Source organism: Diaporthe amygdali (assembly GCF_026229845.1).
Source record: "Diaporthe amygdali strain CAA958 chromosome Unknown NODE_18_length_871485_cov_64_394520, whole genome shotgun sequence".
Lineage (NCBI taxonomy): Eukaryota > Fungi > Ascomycota > Sordariomycetes > Diaporthales > Diaporthaceae > Diaporthe > Diaporthe amygdali.
Window position 1 is genome coordinate 672,405 of NW_026517038.1, and position 25,561 is coordinate 697,965.

The 25,561-nt window shown below is 54.1% G+C and overlaps 9 protein-coding genes across 9 annotated transcripts; 5 read left to right on the forward strand and 4 right to left on the reverse strand.

Annotated features, from left to right (window-relative positions):
- Positions 1-455: 455 nt before the first annotated feature.
- J7T55_004140 (uncharacterized protein) lies at positions 456-5,811 on the forward strand (the record flags this gene model as incomplete). The annotated part of the gene is made up of 6 exons (XM_053144821.1): positions 456-458; positions 781-1,560; positions 1,759-1,935; positions 2,068-2,104; positions 2,169-3,269; positions 3,455-5,811. The coding sequence occupies 6 exons, from the start codon at positions 456-458 to the stop codon at positions 5,809-5,811; spliced, it is 4,455 nt and encodes a 1,484-aa protein (XP_052992640.1).
- A 570-nt stretch (positions 5,812-6,381) lies between these two features.
- Positions 6,382-8,537, reverse strand: J7T55_004141 (VHS domain-containing protein; the record flags this gene model as incomplete). The annotated part of the gene is made up of 3 exons (XM_053144822.1): positions 6,382-6,588; positions 6,652-7,926; positions 7,992-8,537. The coding sequence occupies 3 exons, from the start codon at positions 8,535-8,537 to the stop codon at positions 6,382-6,384; spliced, it is 2,028 nt and encodes a 675-aa protein (XP_052992641.1).
- A 703-nt stretch (positions 8,538-9,240) lies between these two features.
- J7T55_004142 (uncharacterized protein) lies at positions 9,241-10,183 on the forward strand (the record flags this gene model as incomplete). The annotated part of the gene is made up of 3 exons (XM_053144823.1): positions 9,241-9,356; positions 9,460-9,832; positions 9,917-10,183. 3 exons carry the CDS (start codon positions 9,241-9,243, stop codon positions 10,181-10,183), a joined length of 756 nt encoding a protein of 251 aa, XP_052992642.1.
- A 934-nt stretch (positions 10,184-11,117) lies between these two features.
- On the forward strand, positions 11,118-12,901 carry J7T55_004143 (uncharacterized protein; the record flags this gene model as incomplete). Its single annotated transcript, XM_053144825.1, has 3 exons — positions 11,118-11,546; positions 11,633-12,130; positions 12,518-12,901. The coding sequence occupies 3 exons, from the start codon at positions 11,118-11,120 to the stop codon at positions 12,899-12,901; spliced, it is 1,311 nt and encodes a 436-aa protein (XP_052992643.1).
- A 1,052-nt stretch (positions 12,902-13,953) lies between these two features.
- On the reverse strand, positions 13,954-16,001 carry J7T55_004144 (pkhd-type hydroxylase tpa1; the record flags this gene model as incomplete). Its single annotated transcript, XM_053144826.1, has 2 exons — positions 13,954-15,866; positions 15,938-16,001. 2 exons carry the CDS (start codon positions 15,999-16,001, stop codon positions 13,954-13,956), a joined length of 1,977 nt encoding a protein of 658 aa, XP_052992644.1.
- A 1,763-nt stretch (positions 16,002-17,764) lies between these two features.
- Positions 17,765-19,140, forward strand: J7T55_004145 (uncharacterized protein; the record flags this gene model as incomplete). Its single annotated transcript, XM_053144827.1, has 2 exons — positions 17,765-17,902; positions 18,499-19,140. The coding sequence occupies 2 exons, from the start codon at positions 17,765-17,767 to the stop codon at positions 19,138-19,140; spliced, it is 780 nt and encodes a 259-aa protein (XP_052992645.1).
- Positions 19,141-19,418: 278 nt separating this feature from the next.
- Positions 19,419-20,440, reverse strand: J7T55_004146 (ATP synthase subunit 4; the record flags this gene model as incomplete). Its single annotated transcript, XM_053144828.1, has 4 exons — positions 19,419-19,444; positions 19,512-19,734; positions 19,833-20,302; positions 20,410-20,440. The coding sequence occupies 4 exons, from the start codon at positions 20,438-20,440 to the stop codon at positions 19,419-19,421; spliced, it is 750 nt and encodes a 249-aa protein (XP_052992646.1).
- A 584-nt stretch (positions 20,441-21,024) lies between these two features.
- On the forward strand, positions 21,025-22,716 carry J7T55_004147 (uncharacterized protein; the record flags this gene model as incomplete). Its single annotated transcript, XM_053144829.1, has 1 exon — positions 21,025-22,716. The coding sequence occupies one exon, from the start codon at positions 21,025-21,027 to the stop codon at positions 22,714-22,716; it is 1,692 nt and encodes a 563-aa protein (XP_052992647.1).
- Positions 22,717-24,070: 1,354 nt separating this feature from the next.
- On the reverse strand, positions 24,071-25,036 carry J7T55_004148 (uncharacterized protein; the record flags this gene model as incomplete). The annotated part of the gene is made up of 3 exons (XM_053144830.1): positions 24,071-24,557; positions 24,624-24,729; positions 24,811-25,036. 3 exons carry the CDS (start codon positions 25,034-25,036, stop codon positions 24,071-24,073), a joined length of 819 nt encoding a protein of 272 aa, XP_052992648.1.
- Between the last annotated feature and the right edge of the window lie 525 nt (positions 25,037-25,561).

Genomic DNA, 25,561 nt, shown 5'->3' on the forward strand with positions numbered 1-25,561 from the left:
CTCTTCCTTGCCAGTCCTTTGGGACCCCTGCAATATGCACGGTACAAACGTACCCATGCCCCAGGCAGATATTAGAGACGATTTGATCTATCTTGGGCGCCACCCCTCCCCCTTGCTTGGTTTCCCTCCTGGCAGTCTTCGGCTTATATGCCTGCACATGCGCCTCTCCCGTGGGCGCGTGGCTGCTGCTGTCTCAGACTTTAACGACCCGGGAGCTGCTGAGCTCATGTCACATGGCCAACCTGGAAGATCGCCCGGCGAGCCATTATAATCGCCAACCTTCTCAATCTGTTTAGTTTTTATCCCCTGCGTGGCGCCAAGGAACCCATATCACCGGACGGGCAACTTTGTCTGCTTGTTGTCTCCGTCTTGGTCTGCTTCACCACCATCGATCGACACACTTCAGTGCGGCAGAGAGGCATTGGCTTCTCGTCGCAGCTTCATACACTGCGTACATGGTGAGTCATCCTATTCAATATCAGTGCTCCTCCGCATACTGCCTGTAGGCTTGGGGGAAGTGAGCCCGTATTAAGTTTCGACGCGAGTTTGCGTATGCCCGCCCAAACTGGATCATACTCCGAGTCTGTCCACCCGGGCCCGAGTCCCGCGAGATCGCATATCCGACGGAGCGGGCCGCATACGTCGCGATCGATTAACAGTCAGCAAGGACTTCCACATTGCTGGGCACTTCACGTCAGCACTTGATCCGGCCCGCATTCAGTCTCACTACTTCAGTTCAGTTGTGCCAGGGCCTTGTTCTCTGACTTGAGTCTCATTTAGGGGACCATCAACAGAAAGATCTCCCGCTTCGACATCACAGCCGTCTACAGCCACCCGAGTGCGAGGGTGGATATAGTTCTTGTCCATGGTCTCAATGGTGATCCGCAAAGGACATGGACCGCCAAGAGCCCAGGCGGGAACGGCACTTTCTGGCCAGCCGACCTCCTCCCCAAAACCCTGGAGGCAGAGAACGCGTATGCCAACGTTCTGGTGTATGGGTACAACGCAGATGTCTCGTCCAAGAAGCACGGCACCGGTCCCAGCACCAACTACATCCACCAGCATGCGCAGACCCTGGTTACTTTCCTCACGACATATCGGAAAAGCAAGAAGACGACACGAAACCCAATTATATGGGTGGCCCACAGTCTGGGCGGCATCCTTGTCAAGCGGGCCCTGGAGCATTCAGACAGTGTGCGTGTCGCCGACCACGAAGACTATCGCTCCATCTACGTGTCCACCTACGGCATTATTTTCCTGGGCACGCCACATGATGGCTCTGAGCTCGCATCCTGGGGATTAGCCCTGCAGGGCATGGCCGGTCACGTCCCGAGGAAGTTTTTCGACAGCGAGCCGGTTCTCATCGAGAGCTTGAGGAAAGACAACGAGACGCTGGATAACATCAACATCAATTTTCTCAATATTTACCAGAGATTCAAGATCCACATGGTCCATGAGAACCAGAAGACCGACCTGAAGGGGACGAAATCACTGATTGTGGACGCAAAATCGGCGGCGCCTCGCTTACCAGGTGTCACATCTTATGGCGTGGAAGCAGATGTAGGTTACTACTGAATTATACGCATTGTGGGCAGGTCGAATGTTCCTTCGAGGGTATCCAACAAGAGATCATCCTCTTACGTTGATCTCTATCATGCTTTCGTCCCTGCCCTCGTCCCACCGCTGCCCTCTGAGAGCCCACCATGACTCTGGCATCCTTGGCCTCTGTGCTAGTCTCGCTGACATTGAAACTTATAGCATTCAACCATGTGTAAATTTGACGGGTTTGATGCGCCTGGATATCGAACAATTTCCACAGCCATCGCTGAATGGGTTCAAGCAGCACCTGAAGTCATGGGTGTTCGTTGGAGCGTCGAGGACGACAGTCGTCGTGTCCGGGCTCAACTGGAAATGAACGAACGAGCGAGACCATTTGTAAGAAGATGCCCAAGTACCGCATGGACTGTATATTCATATGCGTATACATGCATATGTGCATACCCCTCAGCCCCTTGAGCCTATGGATGTCCTCGGCAGAAAGACGAGCCTGCTGACTTCTGGCTATAGCTTACACAGTCCGGGGGCTCCTCACAAGTGGTTGCTGGTATGTTCCAAGTTTTAGAGACCCCAGCGCTTTCATCAGCTAGCAGTGGCGGCGCTCTGTCCAGCATCGAGCCGGCAGAATCACATGATACGGACCGGCCAGGTGGTCGAGGCGACCGCTAATGCCCTCAGGGTATATGGGCTGATTTTTCTGTTTGTAGATGACCAAAATAAGACTACTTCAAGCTTGCCGGCTCCACAAGAGCAAACCGCTCCTCCATCTCCTCTTCCTCTCTTGGTCCAGCCAGCACCGCCTGAGCGGGGCACGCCAAGTCCACAGAAGCAGCATGCCTCGCAGGAGACCATATTTTTACACCCCGAGGCGTTTAGGCCCAACTCGTACTTTGTTGGCAGGAAAGAGGAGCTTGATGACCTTCACAGAATGCTTCAGGACCCGAAGCGAAGGTCGGAAGGTTCTTCTACGGTCCTGATTTCCTGTCTTCCGGGAGGGGGGAAAACTCACATGGCCAGGCAATACGTCTTTGCACACAAGGATGATTATCCAGGGGGGATATTTTGGCTGCGTGCAACATCCGTCCAGGAGCTCGAAGGCGAGTTCTGGCGTGTGGCAAGGACCGCTGCTCTCAAGGATCTCATGGACAAGACAGACATTGACGAACTGAAAGACCATACCAAAATCATTGATTTTGTTCGGCAATGGTTCAATGGCTTGCGGGAATGGCTCATGATTCTGGATGGGATCATGTTTGACTCGGGCATAGAACGCTTTGTCCCTGATGCGATTTCCTCGTCTATCATTATGACTTCCACGGACGCGGCAGTCACTGGCAATCACCACTTCAACAATCCTCAACTCCTGCAACTACCACTTCTTCCAGCGCAGGATGCTCAAGAGTTGCTGCTGCTGGAGACAGAGAAAAGGAAGCCATGGAACCAAGAAGATCTCAGCCAGGCGACAGAGCTGGTACAGATCCTGGGGCGGCTCCCCTTGATGATTCACTTCATTTCCCAGCAAATAAAGGCGAATCAGGAACCTTTGGCCACTTTCCTCAAGCGCTACCGCACCCGACCGAAAATTGGAAAAGTACCTGCGTACGAATATGTGTTGGAGCAGCTACAAGCGCGGGGAGCCACTGCAGCTCTGAACGTCATGTCCATTTTGGTCTTCTTGGACTCCGACATACCAGTTGAAATGATGGCGCTAGGTTAGTTCTATCTTCACCCGCGACATTCTGCAAGCTGGGAAAATTCCGAAAACTTGCCAGATACTCGATTGTATATGATCGGGGATAGACAAAATCTATCTGGAGACTATGTTGCAAATCCTATCCCGCCGCAGATTATCACACAGGGGCTCTCTATATGCGGCTGACTGACGCCAACTCTGCAGGCCTCCATGCTCTCGGCAAAGAAGTTCCTTACAAGACGCGTGATGCCTCTACTCACGGCAAAGGGAGCCTCAGTAATACCTTGAGAGTGCTAATCGCCTTCGCGCTGGTAGAGAGGACGGAGTCACAGGATGTGTCACCAACCAGCTCGAGAAGCTCCCATCAAAGCCTCCCCCTGCCATCGGAGAGCCTAGATACGTTACGGATTCACAGTGTCATCCAGCGATATTTCATCGAATCTTTGGCAGCAAAAGGTCAGCAAGCGTATTGGCTCGAGCGAACAGTTGAGGTCTTTTTTAAGTCCTATGATGAGGCAGACCGACGTATATCAGAATTGCCCAAAGTCGGCCTCCCGGACGATTACAGAAGATTCTACATACACGGGAAGAAACTCGCAGAGCACCTGAAACGCTTTGAGAGAAGGCACTCGGAGCTACAGTCGTTGAGGAAAGAGGTTGAGGCGAGATTGGAAGACATTCACGACAAAGTTCACAGGCTGTCGAGCAAACTTCAGGCAATGATTATCGACCAATCCGAAGAGATAGCACAAATTTCAATCTTCGACAAAACAAACAGCCTATCAGAGTCCGACTCGGCCACCTCCAGCTCCCAAAGCCAGAGTCAGCAGGATGCTTGGGTGCGAATGGATGAGGACGACCCTCGGTTCTACCAGTCCCCAGTCGCATTTGTACCTGGCCACCGATTTGATGCGGATGGACTGCCGTTTCCCTACCCCGACGGAAGCACCATTCCCGCCGAACCGGATCAGTACGAAGATGAACAGGAGCGGACGCCACAGATTACTCCGAAGGTCGGCCAGGTCTCGCCAGACCTGGCCCAAAACGGCTGGACGACGCTTGTGCCGATATACCACAATCATCAGAGGCCTAGGACCGATTCTCTAATCAACCAGAGAGGACATCATAAGAGCGACTCAGAGATTGGTGTTAGCCATGACATCGCGAGATCGCCATTCTTTCACACCTCATCGCCACGAGGTGGCTCCAGATCTTCCAGCAAGGGCCGTTTGAGCGCGCACAGTGAAGCTGAGTTGGCTCTTCAAAAAATGCGCAAGGCCTCGCCACCGGCTCCTCGTGGCGGAAGGGTCATACAGGACAAGGGAAGGAGCCAGAGCTCTAGCACGGCCGTTAGACCAAAGGATATCATGAGCCGTGGAGAATACAACTACGCCAGGGTAGCTTCCGGCCTGACACCCACCGATAAGTCATCAGCGGCCGAGTTCTACCGCGGTTCTGGCGGTCAGCCTCTATCCGGCTCATCTTGGACTGCCGAAACCGTGAAAAGATTCAAGGAGAGCCTCAGGCCGTCTGGCAGGAGGTCGTCGAACGAGAGCTCAAACAGCAGGACGGCCCTGACCCCTGGGAGCGTCCAGACCTCGCCTGGAACAGAGGATGTAGCAACAATGCCGCCATTCCCACAAGTAGCAGGGTCGCGGACTGCCAGGTCTAGCCCCGGTGGCGTCACTCCCTTCTATCCACCGGGTCTTCCGGTTGAGAGAATGACTGCTGATTCTCGCCGTGTTCTTCCACCGAGTCTGCACCAGTGGAATACCAACTCTTACACTCCAGGACTGGGTCGGCTTGAAGCCCTGAACCTTCCATATGGGCAGCAGGGCTTTGGCAATGAACTTAACGCGGTGCCATACCCACCACACATCTGGATCCCGGCTTCGGGAGCAGTATCGGCGCCAATGTCAAGAGACTCAAGCCAGCAATCGAGTAACCAATCGTCAGCCAGCAAGAGGCGCGGAGGCAATCTCGCGCTCGCGACGTCCGCCACTGCAATGAGAGGGCGGAGGCACTCCAGCCCTTTGTCTAGCCCCGTGGGCTCAGCACCGCCACCAGCCTCCCGCCTCCCTGCGCTTGGCCGCAGCGGACCACCGTCGGCAGTCACGGAGCCAAGCCCGATCCTTCGTCCAAGGTATGAGGTGCAGGACGTGCCTGCGGGCCAGGCTCGGGTCTACCTCCCCGAACCCCTCCCATGGCCGAGGCCGGGAGCCAGCACACCCGGCGCCGGCGTGCCGGTACGCCCAAGGTGGTACAAGCGAGCTTCAGGGCGGCTGCGTGGGCGGGCTCAGTCGCAAAGCCCGACTGCAGGACTTCGAGTGTCGGGCGGCGCCAGCGTTCACAGCGCCGGCAGCCCGGAGATTGACTCTGCAGGTGACGGGGGGGAGGCGATGGCCCGGTCCGGGTCTGGTGGAATAGTCGTTGGGAACGGAAGGATAATAGGGTTCGGGGAGACGCCTGTCAGTGTGGACCTTACCAGGGAGTTCCCAAGAGCGCCGCCTATGAGTAGGAGCAGTTCTGGCGGTGTTGGTTTGGGTATCATGCATGAATGAGGAAGCCGTATGGCTCGAAGGGATCCCAGAGGCTTGCCACTCGGTGTGTAATACTTCCATGCCTAGATACAGGCGTAGGCCGCTCATCGTTAGACACGAAAGCTTGCCTTGAACGATCGTTCTATGCGGGGTTGTTCCGCAGGAGCTTGCTTCTGTAGACTACCTTGCAGGTGGGGGATATCCCATTGAGGGCATTACACTGAACGTTTGCAGCTGGAAGGGTGTGCTGTCAAGGTATTCGCAGATGCTTAGGCCCCTTGTGAGCTGTAGTATCATACAAAACACATTGCGGTGGAGACAGACACAGGCGTTAGCGCGGCACAGATCCTAGAGAAGACATTATGGAGCACGGTTGTGAGGACTGTACAATTATAACTACGTGTAAGCAGCAGCTGGAGGGTTTGCACCTACCTACTGCCTCTTGATGTTCACCGATGAGCTTGTCTCGTAATTCGTCTGCACTTGAATGATACGCTAGCATCGAACAAGACCGTGGCCTCCCGGGGGGTACTTGCTGGAGCTCTCATCGCTTTCAGCCCGTGATGTCAGGCTCAAAAATTCACAGGTTCATCATGCCAGACCGAAGTCTGCTATCTCTCCCATCTCCGTCTTCAGCTCTGCTCCAACCTTATACGCCACTCTCCACCTTAGCTTGATGGACTCGACCTTCTTGCTCCTGTCCCCTGCGTGCCAGACCTCGATGGCCTGCGTTATCCCGCGGCTTTGTTTTGGCTCCAACGACCGCCCTGTCTGGGGCTTGAGTTGGGATTCATATCCCTAAACGGCTTTTGTCAGTCATGCAATGCTTTGTTTATGGAAGGCCAGGCCAGGTAGACCCACTTTTGTCACCGCCAGCTGGAAGTGTACTTCTGAAATCGGCTGCGCTGTGTTATTGCTGAAAGCAAATGAGAGGTTGATGCTGTTGGAGGTGCCCGTTGTCCGATTTGCGAGCATATCGATCTTCAAACTGGTGTTGTTGACCACAGCTCTGTGTTCTTTGGGCAGCGCCGGAGTATCTGTAGGCAAGGCAGACGCGAAATTCCATTCGTCGTCATCGTTGGCCTGCGTTGCTGGTGCTGCTGGCGCTGCAGCCGAAGTTTGGGCCGGAGTGGCCGGTTTCGAAATGTTGGAGAGACCAGTGGCGAATTTCGGGGAGGCAAGAGCGGCAAAAGGGTCTGCGGCCTGCGCTGGGACAGCGAACGCTGATTGTTGGTAATTGGGGGGCTGTGGGGTGTTATTCTTTGATGTCGACGGCGCTGAGTTGAAGGCATTGAATGATGAAAACGGGTCAGGTGTAGACGTGGTCATCCCTGAACCTTGGGCAGTGCTGTTGTGTGTCATCGAAGAGAGCAATGATGGCCCCGGGACATCTGTTGATCTCGGTGAGCGAATGCCTGTGTGCGCGTTGACCGTTGACTTACTGCCGTTGTGCCCGAACCCTAGCGATATTCCTCCAGTCTGGCCAAAAGTGCCGGCATCGTCACCAAGAGACAGCCCTAACAAATCATCCTCAAGACCGCCGGGCTGGGACTGGCTGCCTGCACTCGGGCCCGCAGATCCATTACCCGAGGGCCCGTTGGCCTCTGCTTCGCCGTCGAAATCAATAAGGTTGAGCTCCTGGGCTGCACTCTTGACGGCCGCTTGTGAGGCGACATGCTCCCCGCGCGCGATCTTGGACGCCCCCTCGAGGTCGCCCTTCTTCATCAGCTTGTACCTCTCCACAGTCCGGTGTATGCTGTCATTGATCTCGAGCAGCCTTGCGACAGCCTCGTGGTCGTCGGACTCCTCCTCGCACATCTTTTGGATCTTGGGCTGTGCGCTCTGAAGAGAAGACGCCAGCTCTTCAAAAACGTCGCCGTCTGTCATGCTGTCACCTGCTTTGAAGCCTTCTAGCCTTTCCTCGAGAAGTTTTGCTTTGGCCTGGATCTTCGAGACGTCTTCGGCGGCCTTTGCGCGGTAGTCAACCTTGGACCTTGTGTCGTAGCCAGCCATGATCTTCATAAGTCGATTTGCTTCCTGTAGGTCCTCGGGAGCGCCTCGTCGGATGAGCTCCTGTAGTTTGGCAGATTGGGCCTCACGCTCCTCTTCCTCCATCTCCTCGGCCGACTTGAGGTTCTGCGCGCAGCGGTGATTAGATGGTACTGCCAAGGGTTGGGGAGTGAGAAGGACGGCGAACTCACATCGCTCGGATTAAGCACGGCAGCATCGTCTCTCCTGACCTCGGGAAACGTGTAGCCCTTGTAACTCAGCAGCCTGTGCATGTCCCTGATGAAGCCCATATCCTCCTTATAGCGGCTGGTCTCGCAGATGGTGCTGCGCCATTCTTCGATGGCCTCGAGGATCTTCATCTGCACCCTGCTGTAGCGCATGGGCGGGCGCTCGGGGAACCTGCGGACGAGCTCGTTGAGGAACTCCTTTGTGCCGATCTGGAGGTGGAAGGGGTAGCCGCAGTTCTTGACGCAGATGTCGAGCAGGTTGAGGGCCAGCAGGGAGACATTGGGGTTGCGGTGGTTGATGTAGTTGACGATGGCGACGGCAGCCTCGCGGGGGGCAGTGCCCTTCTTTGAGTTGATCAGGTCGGAGATCTCGAGGTTCAGGGCGAGGTTGGGCTCGTAGTTCTCGGGGCTGCAGGCAGCCTGGATGAAGCGCTGGAGCTGTGAGGGAGCATGGCCGCCGTATCCCCCCCACTGGTCTCGCGCGGCGGCCCTGGCGCTCGCCGCCTCCATCGTGGGTGGTGAGAAGCGCAGTGGCCTGTGTGCTGTGCCAGTTCCTTGGATGCCGTGCCCGTCTGTCCTCTTGGGCCGTCTCCTGTCCTGACGGAATGGTGGTGAGATGGTATAGCTCTGGCTATGGCTCCAATGTTAGGATGCAGTCACAGCCGGGGGGCCAGGGCCAGGTCGCAATGGCCGGTGCCGGTCGGAGAGGTGATTTTGGCTTGGAAGGCTGTGCTGTTGAAGCTTTGCTTGCACTCTGGCCGCACGATGAGGGGGGGGGAGCTGGGGAAGGCCAACGGCTGAGCCTCCCTGCCGCCAGATGAACACAGTTTGTAACGTCAGCGGATGGCACGGGAACGGGAACGGGTATAGGTACGCAGAGCAACGCTGGCTTAGCATACGGCTGTAGGTATAGATACATGACAGTGGGCTAGCATCCATTCAAGGTACCCATTTAGACACCTAGGTACGTACTTTGTCTTTTGGCGTGCCCACCCCTGGGAAGCGATCGCCTGCCGCCGAATGGGAGCTCCTGGCATTGGGCCACCAAGCGACGTCACAGCACCGAGCTGGTCCAGCTGCCCTGTACCGTGAGGACCTTGGGCCCAGCTTAAACTTTATTTGCTCGATTTAAAACACCACGTACACACGCGCACACACCGAGACACCGCACTGAGCCAAGCTTTCCAAATTCAGCCACTGCCAATCTACTAGAATGGCTCCCAATGCTATCATTGCCCCCTCCATCTTGTCCGCGGACTTTGCACAACTCGGAGCGGATTGTGCAAGGACAATAGACCAGGGCGCAGACTGGCTTCATGTCGACATCATGTGAGCTCTCTCCCTCTCCTGCGAGCCTTCACTGTTGGTGGGAAGGTAGTGCTCTCCATAGACTTCGATTTTCTACGCTCAAGGCTGACCACACTCGCCCCAGGGATGGGCATTTTGTACCAAACATAACATTTGGCGCCCCTGTTGTTGCAAAGATCCGTCCCCACGTCGACAAGCCCACTACTGCCCATGGCCGGGGCACCTTCGACTGCCACATGATGATTGCGGAGCCAAAACGATGGGTAAATGAGTTCAAGAACGCCGGTTGTGATCTGTACTGCTTCCATTACGAGGCTGCTTTTTCCACCGCCGCCGAGACCCCCTCGGGCGAGAGCGAGTTGAAGACAAACCCCAAAGAATTGATCCGCTACATCCACGACTGTGGGCTGCTGGCCGGCATTGCAATCAAGCCGAAGACAGGCGTTGATGTGTTGTGGGATATTCTCGAGAACCCCAACGAAAAGGAGAGGCCCGATGTGAGTCACCAGTCTCGAGTGCCATTGCGGACGGGGAGGTTGGCGGGTGACAGGAGCTGACATCAATTTTCTTTTTCTTGGCAGATGGTGCTGATCATGACGGTCGAGCCTGGCTTCGGCGGCCAGAAGTTCATGGCTAGCGAGCTGCCAAAGGTCCAGGAGTTGAGGAAGAAGTACCCCGATCTGAACATCGAGGTGGACGGTGGGCTGGGACCGGCCACCATCGACCAAGCCGCGGATGCCGGCGCAAATGTCATCGTGGCAGGAAGCGCCGTGTTCGGGGCCAAAGACCCTTCCGAGGTCATCTCCTTGTTGCGCAACTCGGTCCAGTCCAAGACTGGAAAACTTTGAATGAGGCGAGAACAAAGCCGTCCCCGTCCTTTGTAGATAAGAGAGCAGGCCCAGTTGTAGATTTCCGCAAGCTCACAGAATGGCTGGAGTACATCGATCTTTGACATTGATTGTCAGACACTCTGTCAACAGTCCGGGGGTCTCAATCGCTGTTGTGCCTTTTTGGAGGCGGTACTGACCTTATCACTCCCTCGCACTCCGTCACATCACATTACACAATCCCACCTCGAATCCGGGATCGTGCCTGCTGGGCCCGCTTCCAAATCTGAGAGCACGTCTCTCCCTGACCACCATGCGAGTGTAGTTGCGATCGTATTGCCCAAACAACACGTGTTGCGGGCATTGATAGCTCTTGTATTCCTCAGGTGGGTATGTGACGCTCCCGGTGCCAAATCCTTGGCATTGGCTGAACCCAGCGTTTGGAGCGCAGGGCTCGATGATCTGCAGCCATTTGCACCGGCAGCTGGGCGACGTGTACATCGCGACTCGACACATTGCCGCTCTTATAGGGGTACTGACAGAAAGATCGATTTGATTGACAAATAAGTTTGGTGAGAAGCAATTGCAAACGTAGGATTTCGAGTTCATGAGCCGGGGAAGCTTTTGTAAGGGGTCGGAACGAGGCTTTTCAACCCGGTCGCTCTAGTCCAGCGAAGCACATTACTCCTCCGTCACTTCTTGTCTCGTATCATGCTGCCCCAGGTTGGTCACTCTTGCTGACTTTCGACATGCTCGAGCCTCCGTGACCGGCACTTGACAGTGGAGTAAAATACATAAGTGATATCAGGCACATCCCACGTCAGTGAATCCCCGATTCTCGATTGCGAGTCCGACTGACCGAGACATCAGTCATCGCACTGTGTTTGAAACCCCATTGGCATCCAACCGATGGTCTTCATTGTCTGTGTCGGCCTCACACCACGACATTTCCAACATGACTCTAGAGCTAGTCTTCGACTTCGATGGTACGATAACAGAAGACGACAGCATTGCGTGGGTCCTAGACGCCGCTCTGAGTTACCACAAAGCAAACTCTTCTCCAGAGACTTACCACTCCCTGGCCAACAGCTGGCGTCGTGTCGTCGAGTCCTACGAGGCAGATCTTGATGCGTATCACAGATGCTTTTGTCCCGCTACTCAGGCTGATGACTCAACACCGTTGGATGTAGCTAGAAACCACTTCTCGAATGACCAGCGCCGACAGATAGAACGAGCCTCACTGTCGCGAGTACAGGACGCGGGATTATTTTGTGGTGTACCACTTGAGTACCTGTTCCAGTCAGGCCACAAGCACAGGGAGCAGGGTACCATTAAACTACGCCGAGGCTTTCCCGATCTGGTTCATCTGATACGGAGCCACTCGGTAAGAACTTCCTTCCCAGCGGGTCACTACTCTCGTCATGTATCTTGACAATTCATTGAGCCACTGCCTTTCTAACTCTCATCTAGGCCGTACCAGAAGCGAGCGATGTGCAAATTCTCTCGGTGAACTGGTCTGCCTCATACATAAGAGGCGTTTTGACTCAGGAAGACATTTCGTCGGTTATTGCCAACGATGTCAACCCAGCCGACGGGTCTATTAGTGCTTTGTCAGTCACTGCCGACGACAACACTTCAGAAGGCTGGCCCAACGTTCTTACTGTCGGATCAGACAAGTTATCAGCTCTGCGATGTCTCTATCGGCGGCAACAGAGGACCAAGCCAGGACTGCCCGTCGAGATCGTCTACTTCGGTGACTCAACAACCGATCTCGAGTGTCTTCTAGAATTTGGCGGCATTGTAGTATCCCCTGAAGCCGGAATATCCGGAAGTGCTGGTGACCTCCTCCGAGTGTTGCGAGCAAAGCTTAACTATAATGTCCCTCATGTCTTCGAGTACAAGGCCGAGCAAATTTGTTGGGCTAGCGACTTCACTGAAATAAAGGAGAGTAGCTTCCTGCAAAAACGGGTCGCGAACATAAAATGTACAAAGGCATGGGGGCCTTAATTTGGACCTTCTGTGTGTGGGGGGGGGGGGGGGGAGTCATAAAAGAGAAGAACAAAAGACTCTCAGCACATATCATATCGAGCCGCAGTTCGGACAAAAGCTTGTGTACAATACCCTTTTCTCATCAGGACCTTTATTCTATCGTCATCCGTACTATATACAGACTCATAGTTTTGCCTGGGAATTGCTTGTCCTTCATATATCAGTCTCATAGTGTTTTGGTTGTTACCCTCCTATCTCTTTCCCTTGAGCATTGCTCTGCGGCATCCCAGTGGGAGCTATCATCGTTTTATTTTCATCATTTCGACGTCTGCCTTTGGTTGATGACAAACCGTACTCCCATCCCAGTCCAAGATGTGCTGGTACAAGCGGATCATCTTTTCCGACAACCACTCAAAGCTCGCAGGCTTGGTCCGAAAATGCCACCTTCAGCTAGCATTTGAGAACACAGAGACCACCTCTGGCTGTGGGAAGATCAATTTCCACTCGATGCAGACCATCAGGTTGGAGAATATCTGTCCAGACTGCATTGCCAGGCGGAACAAGGAGGCTGACATGCTAGCAACAATCAAGGAGCAACTTGCTCAGGCCAAGACTAAGCTCCGGTTGAACACAGAGGACAAAGACCATAGTAGGGAGGTAAATGAGCTGGAGGCTTTCAGCCCTCTAAGCGTGAGGTTCTCCGGCAGAAAAGAGAACGAAGACTTTCCCTTGGATGGGCCAGCGCCCTGAGTGAGTACATAGAATCTATATATTTTCTTCCTCTACTCCCACCATTGCGCATCCATAATCCTTACGTTTGTATACGCGACTAGCCCGGGCAACCGTACAACTGACCCTATAACTCGACCTCCAGACGTGAGATTCACGGGCAATACATGTACAACAGGTAATCATGGGGAGAGACTCCTTTCAGGATATCGAGTACGCCATCCGATCCCGCGCCTCAGACGCACTTGACTTGTAGTGGAATACAATTTGCCAGCCACGGGGGGCATCAAGGCCATTTGAAGCAAGTATATCCTCGCCGCTCAAATTATGACCACAGCAAGGGCGAAATATCTAATTCACAGGAGTCCAAAATGTGAGCGACAGGATACACCTCGTACTCGGGAACATAGGCAGATGGTTTTGGATGCTACTGGTGGTTGCATTGATATTACAACTGTATCATGATAGGGCAGTAGGAGCACACCTTTCGGCTTCGACGGATGGGGGAAAGCATCAACTTAAGAAATAGTGTTGAGGTATCTTTCCACGGCAAGAGTTGACTTCGACGAGGACGGCGGGAGTGACTAGTTGTTGAGGCTGTTGTGGCTGCTGTGAGTTTGCGCGGCCAGACAAGTAGATCACATCGGGAGTCGCGAGAGATTTGATAACGTGTTTTGATATGGGGGAACAGAGCAGATAATCCACTTGTACTGCCAGTGCTCAAGTGAATCAAGAGCTTTAAGTTGTTTCCCGACGTATTCTCAAAGGTGCAGACGTCCAACATGTTCAATTCTTCCAGCACGAGAACATATGATTTCTCTATTTGTGCCCGTGACACATCCGGTTCCGGAGAATTGCAACAACACACCAGAGGCTGGTCATCGTCCACTTAGGTCTAGAGTGTGCGGGCGCGAAGTTAGGTTTCGCGCAAATTTGCTGTTCGTGCTGATGGGAGGAACGGACGGAATATACGAGAATGTTTTGTTCACTCCCATGTAATTGCTACTTGATAGCCTTCAGGCCTTCTTCATCCCGCTTCTCTTCAGTCAATGTGCAAGTGACCGGTATGTGCATCACTCGGAATCAGAATCATCGTCATGGTCCGAAAAACCCTGGAACTCTTCTTCCGATTCTTCCTCCAGCGAAACCCCATTTGCAGGTCCAGCCCCGTTGTCCTCTTCCTCGTCCTCGTCCTCATCCTCATCGTCATCCTGTTCTTCAATATCCACTGTAGCGCTGATATCCCATCTGTCGCCCCTGGCCTTACGGCTCACATACTTGACAAATCGCAATGTTCCGCTATCGCGCAGGACAATAGTCAACTTGTTCCACGCCGCCGCCTGGAAAAACAGAATGTTGTCGTCATCAGCAGATGACTTGTAGATTGCAGCGTCTTCCTCATCGCCATCATCACCCGCCATGTACACCTCATGGCCACCAACTTCTTCGGGCTCTTCTTTCTCAGACTCTTCAGCGACTACGTCATTCTTGCCCTTGCCCTTGCCCTTTGATTTGTGCTTGGATTTACTTCCGTTTGTCTGCTTGCCTTTGTTTTGTTCCTCGGTGGCTGTTGCTTCTTCGTCATCGTCCTCACCCCAACCAGATGTTGGTGTGAAGCCTAGATTGAGTTCCAAACGAGGTTTTCCCACGTGGCCAGTGGCAAGCGTGTAGTCGAGGCCGCGTCGGAAGCGGCGGGCTAGGAGGTCGGTACTCTCAATAGTGCAGTTGGTGGCCATGGACAACCAGGCCCGAAACTGAGCACTAGGAAGGAAGTCATCAAGCAATTCCCTGATCGGAGAGACTTTTTCCCTGTCGCCCTGTCCCGGCTGCATATACAAGAAGCGGTGCTTGTGTGGGGGTTTTGCGACATTCCAACCTGTTTGCTGCTCAATTGCTTCGCTTTCCTCCGGCAGCTTCTCGGCTTCCCTCTGGATGACGTAGTCCTTCAGTCTTGCTGTAAATTTCTTGCTAAGTATGTTGGGCAAGGTGATACTTGAGTTCTCATCGAAGTGCTCCTGCATCTGCTCCAGGGTGTCTGGTGTCAGGTATGTCGGGTGGAGGAATTTGAGCAAGAACTCGATATCCGACTCTCCAAAGTCGTCAAAGGTCTTGTTCTGCGTGACGGGAACGGGATTGGGTTCCGGCTTGTCATGCTGGTCCGGATTACCCTGTAGTTGCATCAAGCCGCTGTTCTTGACCTGTGCCTCCTCAGCCCCCTTGACGTAGCCGTCCTCGCCAACCTGTGGGATGTGGAACCAACCGCTGATTGCCATGCGTACACGACCGCCCTGGCTCTCCAAATCCTCCATGGTGTCAGCATGATAGACCTCCTCCACATCGTGGAAGCTCTCACCAGGCTGGACTGCGAAGAAGCTCAGCTGGTTCCAGGCTGGGGGGATAACCTTGACAACGTCAGGCCCAGGAGTCTTTGCAATGACGCCGCCCTTGCCCTTGCGATCGAGGACGGGGAACAAGCGGAGGGCACCGCCCCACTCGGGCTGCCATGGCTTGTCTGGGTCGGTGAGATAGAGGATGTAGCTGACTTTGCGGCTGCCGATGACATCGTCATGACAGAGCAGGTAGCAGCCGGGAGTGTAGACGTTGATTGCCATATCGGTCTTGCGGCCACTCAAGGGGCCGCAGCCAGTGATATGGGAGACATAGTTGCGGAATGTTTCCGAGTATATGGCGTCTCGCAAGGAGAGCAGGCTGGGCAGCTTGGATAGGGCCTCGTCGTCCAGGCCGTCGAGATTGGCCAGATCTCCAGACTGATGAATCTTGTAGATATCGGTCTCTTTTGGGGTGAAGCTGACATTCTCCCGGATCTCGGCGCGGACTTTGCGAAGCAGCGAGTCGTCAACTAAGCCATTGATGACGCTGTGCTTGTAGGGTGACGATTCAGCGTAGCCCTTGGTGTAGGTGTCCAGGACATGTTGCTCGAAGAGACCCTCCCGGAACCGAGACTTGGCTTCAGACTCTGAGAGAGCTATGGCTTCCACAGTCAGCCGTTTGCATGACCGAAGTTGGACAGGAGAGAGAGACAGAGAGACGACTTACAACTCTTGGAGCGCTTGGGAGGCGCCCTCTTGAGCCCTGGTTGGGATGCCGCCTTGCGCTTCATATTTGACGAGAGAATTCACCCGTCCTTTCCTAGTGGAATGGCAAGACGGCAGCACAGATAGCCAGCAGAAGAAGAGAGGGAAAAAAGAGAGGGAGGGAACGCCGAGCGACGCAGCGGTTGCTGGATGGGCTGATCAGGCCGACAAGTTTTGGGAGAATGAGACGATGGCGGACGGCAGAATCGTTTTCCAGTGGGTCCCTGTGACGTGGGGGAGCTCTCAATGTCTTGGAGCCCCTGCATCTCAGCTCACCGCCTTGGAAACAGGTCCCTCCACCCCCATACTGTCTTCCTCTCTACTGCAACTCAATTGCTCGACTGCAACACGTGCCATGTACCATCTACCGCGCAGCATGCAATATGCAAAATGGACCATTGAGCCATGAAATTAGGCCGCGAAACTATGCAAGCATAGACAAAGCCAGAGTCTTGCATGGTGCTTGGCTTCTGAGGCGCCCGGCTTGATCGCTCAAAGACAGCGTCGAAATGCAGCCAACACTTCCCAGTGGCCGGCTCGTCGCGCAAAGCTGTCGCAGAGTTGTCGCGCTTCATGCGAGATGAGATGCCTCTCACTCGATTGGGCCTTGAAGCAAGCAGGCGCCGCTGAAATCCTACCCACAGTATCTCAGCAACATTGAGCTGACTGAGCCGGCTGGCAGGTTGTGTGGCACGCCCAGCACTGCCAGACACCTTGGACTATCGACCTTGGTAGGCGAGATGGGTACACCTCACCCGTCGGGAAGGATTCCAAGATAGCAGCAGACGCACCAAGGTACCGGATCGAGACACATCCTCCCATTTGATAGGCCACCTCTCGCGAGCTGATGCCCATGCATTCATCCATGCCTTCTAGCTCAAGGCGTCCATTCAGCCATTTTGCTGCGGACAGGTGCTCCGCTTCTGACCGGGGTCGAATGTGTCTGTATTAACTGGTGCATGCGCGCAGGCCTGCCTGTCTGGTTTGATGATCCTCATTGACCACGGCGCTGACCATAACGGTATGACCCGGACACTGTCTCCCAGACAGTCAAGCAATGTATTGACACCTCTTCGCAGGTCTATGTCGCTTCTTGTTCTTCGTATCATTACCCGGAAGATACCATACTGGGCAGCCGGTTGCGGCTACTCTGTCCGTTACGTCGGTAGCTGTTGTCAGGTTGTATCCTCTTCATTTAATGGACGACAGATCGTCCAAGACCCCGGCGCACTCGCTGCAGCCCAGGACACGGAAGCGAGTCTGCAAATCCAAAGTTCGCACCGGCTGTATCACATGCAAGGAACGTCGTGTCAAGTGCGATGAGGCAAAGCCAACCTGTTTGCGTTGCGCGAGGGCTGGACAGTCCTGCAGAGGCTATAGCCCCCTTCTCAGCGAACTGAAGCCTAGGGAATCGCAGCCAGTGATACGCTCGCTACTCCCTCGCCAGATCAATAGCCAGGCACGTGGGCTCGAAATCACCGTTGGGAGATCTCTGCCATCCATTCGCTTAGACGGCGCTGATGTCCTTTACTTTGACTTCTTTCGCTTCGAGGCCGCGAAGGAACTTTCGGGGTACCTCCCTTCTACATTCTGGTCCCAAACTGTTCTATGTGAGACTCTCACAGATCCATGCATCCGTCACGCTATACTTGCCTTGGGTGCGGCCTCGTACCCTCTGGTGGCTCGAAATCAGCATCTCCTGTCGTCATCCAGCAAAGATGCCACACTCAACATCCATGGCAGAGCTGCGATTTGCCATCACACTAAAGCCCTCGCTTTGTTTCGGGAGATGATGACCAATGGCACCGAGAACTTCCCCTCCAGGAGCGCCTTCATTGTAACGCCCTTGCTCGTGGCATTTACCATGCTCCAGAACAACAATCAGGCCGCCGAAGCACTGCTATCCGGGCTCAAGGTTTTACAAGAGGTATGCCACATATGGCAAAGGAAAAAGTCCCCCGGGGGAACAAATGGTCGGCTCATAGATGAAGAAATGGAAAGGTTGACCTGCCTCATGCTGCAAGTTTATAGTAAGCAGTACTCCAGCATGCTCAATAACAGACCTCTGCCGTACGCATCGGTTGCCTCAAGGACTGCCTCGCCAAGACCATTCTTGTTGGGTCGTAGCTTGTAAGGCAGTCTAAGCACAGAAAATTCTCATCCGGCACCTACATTCATAAACCAATCTCGTTTGGAGTTTTGAGACTGACACGCAATGCCGCAGTGCTTTGCGGCCACAACCCGTTGTATCTATCTCAGAAGCACAACGTAGTGACCATGCCGAGCACCATGTTTCTTGACTCCAAACCTCCACCAAATTGTAGCGAGCGGCCTATTACAGCGTCTTCGATGGACAAAATCTTATCAGTCTGGATATCCTTCAGTTCGCGCTGTCTGGTGTGGCTACGCCACAGCGACTACACTAAACACAGCGAAGAACGTATTTATTTGAAAGCGTGTGAGGAGCAGGCTCACCTTCTAGCGCATCTCTTTCAGTGGCGACAGTTTATATACAAGTTACAGCTCGCGCCGGGGTCAGATTCGGCGTGCTCACGAGGCCTCAAGCTCATCCGCGTCCAATACGACACATTATACATTTGGGCCGCGGAAGCCTTGGATCGTACTCGCCTGGGGTTTGACGCCCACAACACTGAGTTCGAGAGCATCGTGAAACTCTGTGCGGAGCTTTTAGGACGGGGCTTCGGTCATAGCGAGAGCGACACGAACAAGCGAAGCACGCCCAATCAGTACTCGCCGGCTCCATGCACAGGATATACCTTCGAGAGCTTTGGCGTGGTAGCGGTGCTTGGGTTTGTCATCACGCGGTGTCGAGTCGGCACTATACGACGGACAGCTGTGGGCCTTCTCGAGCGGATCTGGTGGCGTGAGAATGGCTGGGACACGACCGCGACTTGTCAAGGCGCCAAGGCATTGATAGAGCTGGAAGAGCAAGGCGGTGTCCGTGGTGCGGACGGCGAGCTGTACATCCCCCCCGAGTCGAGGTATTACTGGGGGAATGCCCGATGGGAGAACGACCTACCCGCCAGCCAGAAGCTGATCTGCACTTTCGCACAGCGCAGGCCGGACGAGCTCGGCGCGGTGTTCGAGGTACCAGTCATGATCGATCTTTCAGCACCGGGCTTGACAACCACAGACGGGAAATAAATAATGCAGATTGAATCTCTCGACATTGGCGGAATACAATATTGCGCGCGTTAGACAAGATACTCTAGCATAGCACTCTAATGTCAAGTACTTATTTTTCACGCCTGATCTAGATTATTGCTGGTCCAATCAGACAGACGGAGAGGTCCAGAGCACTGGAGTTCGTCTTCCAAGAATCTTCAAATTGAATATTGCACAGTGTGTCTGTAGTTTTAGACACAGGGACGGTACATAGGAAACCCCAGATATGCTGTATCTGCATTGTCTATGCTTCATGTTTATTGGGCCTTGGAAGAGACGATCTCTGCGAGCCGTGTTAGCGATTAGCACATTTCAATGGATCAGTACACAAAACCCCAGGGGAAACGTACTTTCAACATCAGCCACGCTTTGCGCCAGGATCTGTTGCAGGACCTTGGGGTTCTCCAGCTCCTTCTGGACCTTGGCAATGATGGAATCGGCCAGCTCCTTCTGCTGGCGCTGCTTGACCTGACCCTCGTAACGAACCCAAGAGTCCAGGACGGCCTTGGCCTCGGCAGCCAGAGCGGTCTTCTGCTCCAGCTCGTAAGCTTCGGCCTCGAGCTTCGCGGTTTCCTACAACAATGGAGTCAGAATCTGTGCGATGCAATGCGGTGCGTGTGAGAAGGGGCGCGGGTTTCGCGGGCGCGGGGGGCCCCGACGACTGGGCATACCTTGGAAACCTCGAACAAGCTCTTGGTGATGTCGACGACACCCTCCATCTGCTGGACGTTCTCGATGCGGTCCTTGACGGCCTGAGTGTGGTCGGAACGGGCAGCATTCAGGATGCCGGCGATCTTCTTGCTCTGACCCTGGGCCCACTCGCTGTACGCGGGACCAGCGTACTTGATGACAGCACCCCAGACGCTCAAGAGGCAGAAGGCGACGACGGTCTCCTCGTTGACGACATAGTACTCGTTGCTGAGGGCGTAAACGGACAGACCGGCGGCGGAAGACAGGATGGCGGTCTTGGAGACGAGGGAGTTACCAGGTAGGGCATCGAGGATGGACTGGGCCTTTTTCTTTGGCTCCTCGGCGGGCACATTGGACGAGTATCGGGCGCTAGCAGCGTTGATGGCGGAGGAGGACGAGGCCAGGGCGGGGAGAGACCGCGGCATGATGGAAGGCCGCAAACGGGCAGCCCCTGTGAAAGCGAAGCGAATCCAGCGCGTCAGTCTCAGTCCCAGTCTGGGGTCAATTGAGGAGGCAGTAGGCAGAGGGACAGCAGTCATTGGGTCCAGTCCAACTCACCGACAGCAGTTCTAGCCAAGCGGGACGCCATTGTGATGTCGTGGGATGTGATGCGGTGTGGTTTTGCGGGCGTCTGGCCTGGTCTGGGCGGGTGGTGGTGTTGAGGTTGAGACACTTTCTCGCAGGTCCTTTTGCACTCGGGCGCTGACGGAGGTGCTTCTCTTTCTCGGAGAGAGAGGTTTGCTTGCTGGACCGGGACACAAGCCGCAAACCGCTGCACTCCACTAGGCCTACCCAGGCACAGGTACCTAAGCTGCCCGCGTGCACGGACGCCCAGCTTTCCTTCCTACCAGGCTCAGCCGGACTCACTAACGCCTGCACGCCTAGGCCAAGCTCTACATTGCTAGTGCAGCTGGGCTGGCCTGATAGCACTCCCTTCGCCGCAACCACTCAGGCAGGCAGTCCGCAGGTACACGCTCGATGTACCTTGGTGGTAGCAAAAAAGCATGTGGGGCCGGTATTTTTTAAATGCTCTTCACGATTGACGATTTCGAGTACAGTCCGACTGGACTGGGCAGCGGAACATTTCTGGACCTGGACTCCGATACACATCCTGCGACCTCTGACAAAGATCCGAAGTACTCTGCACCTCGAGCCTCAGCAGCATCAAGCACAATGCCTTCTGCAGTAAAAGTGCAGAGGGGAGAAAAGGCGGCGAAACGGAAGAGACCAGACACAAACGAGCCACCAAAGAAGCGAGTACGATCAGAGAGCGCAAGCAGTAACCAGGAGCAAGCTCACGGCGACGACGAAGACGCCCAAGACCAGATCCTACTCCTCGAGACAGCGATTCTCGAATCCAAAAGACACTACAACAACATCACCACCCTGCTCCACATCGCCCGAGACCACAACAGAGACGAAGGAAAAGCACTGCTCGCTACAGTGGCCCTTTGCAGGGTCTTTATCAGGCTCCTTGCTGCCGGCAGTCTTCTTAGGAAGAAGAACCACTCCGACAAGGATGTCATCCTGGTGCACTGGCTCAGGGACCGCCTGGCCGAATACAATGAGGTCTTGCTGTCCTTCCTCGCTAGCGACGAACATGCCCTGACTGCCCTCACCCTGTCTATGCGGCTCCTTAAGGCCCACGGCCAGTACCCCTACCGCGAGAACGACGAGCACAGCTTTCCAAAGGTCCTTCTGAGAGACATTGTGGTCGCCCTTTGCCGGCCTGGGGCTGAGCAAGTGCGGAGGGAGTTTGTCGAAAAGTTTGTCGACGAGTACGATGACATAAGACTCTTCACATTCAAAGCCATCCAGGACAAACTCGCGGAGCAGGATGCACACTCAGGCTCGGGCTCGGGATCAAAACAAGATGCTGCGTTTGAGGCAGTCTTCGAGCTACTCTCTTCAATCGAGGGCGTTCCGCAGTCCCGCGAGGAGCTCTCCGACTTTTACGTCGACCCGCCCAAGAAGCAAAAAGGTCATGAGCTGTTCTCGGTCTCAAAGCACAAGAAGGCGGCGCAGGATGCATGGCTGGCCCTGATGGGTCGAGACATGACCAAAGATCAGAGAAAACGCCTGCTCGACATCATGTCCAGTGTCATTGCGCCGTGGTTCACCAAGCCAGAGTTGCTGATGGACTTTCTTACCGACTGCTACGACTCGGGAGGCTCCATGTCCCTGCTTGCGCTGTCCGGTGTCTTCTACCTCATCCAGGAGCGAAACCTCGACTATCCTGCCTTTTACACCAAGCTGTACTCTCTACTGGATGCGGACATACTTCATTCTAAATATCGCTCTCGGTTCTTCCGCCTCCTCGATGTATTCGTCGCCTCCTCACATTTACCCGCTGCTCTCGTGGCAAGCTTCATCAAGCGACTGGCACGGCTCAGTCTGAACGCACCACCAAGTGCAGTAGTCACCATCATTCCCTGGATGTACAACCTCTTCAAAAAGCATCCGACTACAACATTCATGATGCACCGCGTGCCGCGGACAGAGGAGGAGAAAGAGAAACTTGCCAATGAGGGCATGGGCGACCCGTTCGACCCAGATGAGCAGGATCCCATGGAGACGCAAGCCATCGATAGCTGTATTTGGGAGATTGTGCAGCTTCAGTCGCATTATCATCCTAATGTTGCCACTATCGCTAAGATTGTTTCAGAGCAATTCACCAAGCAAATTTACAACATGGAGGACTTCCTCGACCACTCCTACGCTAGCCTGCTCGAGGCGGAAATGGGGAAAAACATCAGGAAAGCGCCTGTGGTAGAGTTTCAGATTCCTAAGAGGATATTCCTCCCGCAAGACATAGATTCGCAGGTGGAGGACAACCTCCAGATGAAACTATGGGACTTCTCATAGAGTTGCATTAATCATGAAGAAGAACTATTTGATACCCTGTAATCAATACAAGTCAGCGTGGTTATGACAAATGCCATTATAATTACCGCTTTGGCCTCCATGACTCGGTAAGTAACTTGTTTGTTGGGCCTCACTCGATGTTACACTCCAAAGGCTGGTTATATTAGCAAATGTTTGATGTGGAATTGGCCGGCCGTCAATGGTAACGACAAGCGATTTTGAGTAATATATGACTGCTTGAGAGCACAGACATGCCCACAACTATATGTCCTCTCTCATGTAACATTTCCGTCCTCCTCGTGGTCGCCTTCCTGCAGCCCACCTTGTGACTGTCCTGTCAAAGTAATTGAAAGTAGCTTACAATTAACGTAAACATCACTATGCTTCAGCTCAGTGGTCTGGCTAAGAGCATTGCTCAGTAAGGCTGGGACTACCCGAGGACAGAAAAGACATGAACACTATCATGCTATCGAAAAGTCCATTCAAAGGCATCAGCCATGGTCTGTACAAAGATGCCGGGTCAAAAAGTCTGCAATGGCCAACTCAGATCTGAACCCAACCCCAACTAAATCAATTGGTGTGCATGCTCCCACACTCTGATCACAACATCCGCCGTCCCGAGGGAAAGATCGGTCTTTTTCAACATTAGGGTATCTCGCGTCTCACAGCAACCAACGACATATGCAACATCCCACCCTTGGCCTGCTTATTGCAAGACGGGATGTCATGTTTGAGAAGAAGCTTGGAGAGTCGGTCCACGGCAAGCTCGGCCGATTGTTCGAATGCGTGGCTCATCAATCACAGATACTCAACCCAATAATGAAATGTTTATGACTTGAAGAAGACTTCTACATGCAGTGATTTGTATAAATTACGTAACCAGCTGGCTCAACCATACCTCTTCTGTAGCCATTGCATTTGTGTCAGGACTTGGTAGATATGCCCGAAGTCTTTTTTTCAGCACGAATGGGAAAATCATGGAATTTTACAGCCCTAGCCGGATAACATCAGGGAACGCGTTCTAGCTATAGGCTAAACTGGCGGCAAACGGGAGGGTTGATGCTTGCTTTCGAAGTGAGCTCACGTTAGAGAACAAGTGATCTGGATGCATTGCTGAACTGCATTCAATGCTATTTGGAAGCCTTCATAAAGCAACTTGGCCCTGATCCGAGGTATATCGGGATGTCTACAGTTAGTTGCCCTCTCCTTTCAAGCGTTCGGAGTTCAAGTCACAGCACCAAAAAAACAAAACAAGCGTGGACGAATGACCTCACAGGCACAATCCGCGACCAAGCCCCTGAACAAGCTCTCGTCCACTCCCACCCGCCGAATATGTAGCACACAGACTGTCCTTCTAGCAATTGGCGAGCAAGTAGACGCCGGCACCCTTTACTGTGCTTCCCAAAAAACCAACGCTCGCATCACGAGAGTCGGTACTGGGGATCTCAAACAGAAAGCGTAGAGCGCCGTCTTCATTGGCCCGAGGACAGGCCTTGGAGTTGATGGTCACTCCATACTCACCAGGGTTGACACCAACGGTACCAAAGGGCGTCAGTGTCACGGAGCGCGTATTGCCCAGGGCCTTGCCATGTGTCTTCTCGGCCTCACCCTTGACGGACGGCTCGTCAGTACCGGTAGGAACCCTCATGGCGTTCATCATCGAATGCCAGGTCGCAAAAGGCGTGCTGTCAGGTGTGCCAACCCTAGAGGCCTTAGGCTTGGAGTGGGAGCCAATGGAGGAAGCACTGTAGGAAGCACTGTACACGTCCAGGCTGATGGAGGCGGAGCCGAAGGCACCGAACCTGGAAGCAGTAGAAACATTGAGACTGGCAGAAGATGGCCTGATTCCTGTGGTCAGCTAGATTTCCTCAGCAAAGTGAAGGAGTGACCGACGGTAAGATACATACCAAGATATCATGAGCTGACAGTCCCAGGAGCCGCTGGCAATGTTGTCAAAGACAACGTACTGGTGAATGCGGTCGAACTTGACATTGTCGGCAAAAGAGACGGACTCTATTAACGCGTTAGTCACCTGCTACGGAGCCCGAGGCGATGAACTGTGGAAGGTTCTAGCGGGGGAAGGCTTGTACATACGGGCGACCTTGAACGATTTTGTATCCTTGGCCGTGTTGGCTTGCTTGGCATTAGGGGCAGATTCCACGAGCTGCCGCAGGACGGAGGGATAGTAAGTGGTGCAGGTGGGGGGCGCAACATGGGTTGGAGCCGCTGTGGCAGAGGATGTGGTGATCTGGGTTGGAGCGGAGATGGCGACGCCGAGAAGGCTGAAGATGGCAAGGATGAAGAAAGCCGGGTGGTGCATTTTTACTAGCACTGTTTTGCTTCTGTTATGGAATAGCAGTGAAGAACAGAACAGGGCTATGAAAGGCGTGTCGATGCTCTCAAGACTGTTGTTTCTGGGCTGTATGGGTTGAGATAGTTTGCGTGTGTGGATGAATGATGATGAATTTCCTCCAGAGACTATGGCCGACCTTCTCCCCTATATACCATGCGAGGCGGCATGTTTTGATCGTAGCTTCTCCTGCCCGACGTCGAGCATCCATTCATCGTCAATGGCAACAAGGGGCGCTTCGCCTCCCTCAGGTGTGCCTTCCTAGAGACATCCTCAGCCGAGCAGAAGCCGATGAGTGCTAACTGGACCAAATCCGTCACCGCTTTCGTCCGGGTGAGCCCGACACAGGACGACCTTCTCCTTCCCCTCCACGATCTGAAGGAGAGTATCGATTGTCCAGCGTCATTGAACGCCGAGAGGAGACAACCTCATACTGCGACGTTGACCTACAAAGCCCAGCAGGCCGCGTTGAAACGATGGTGGAGGCAGTAGGTA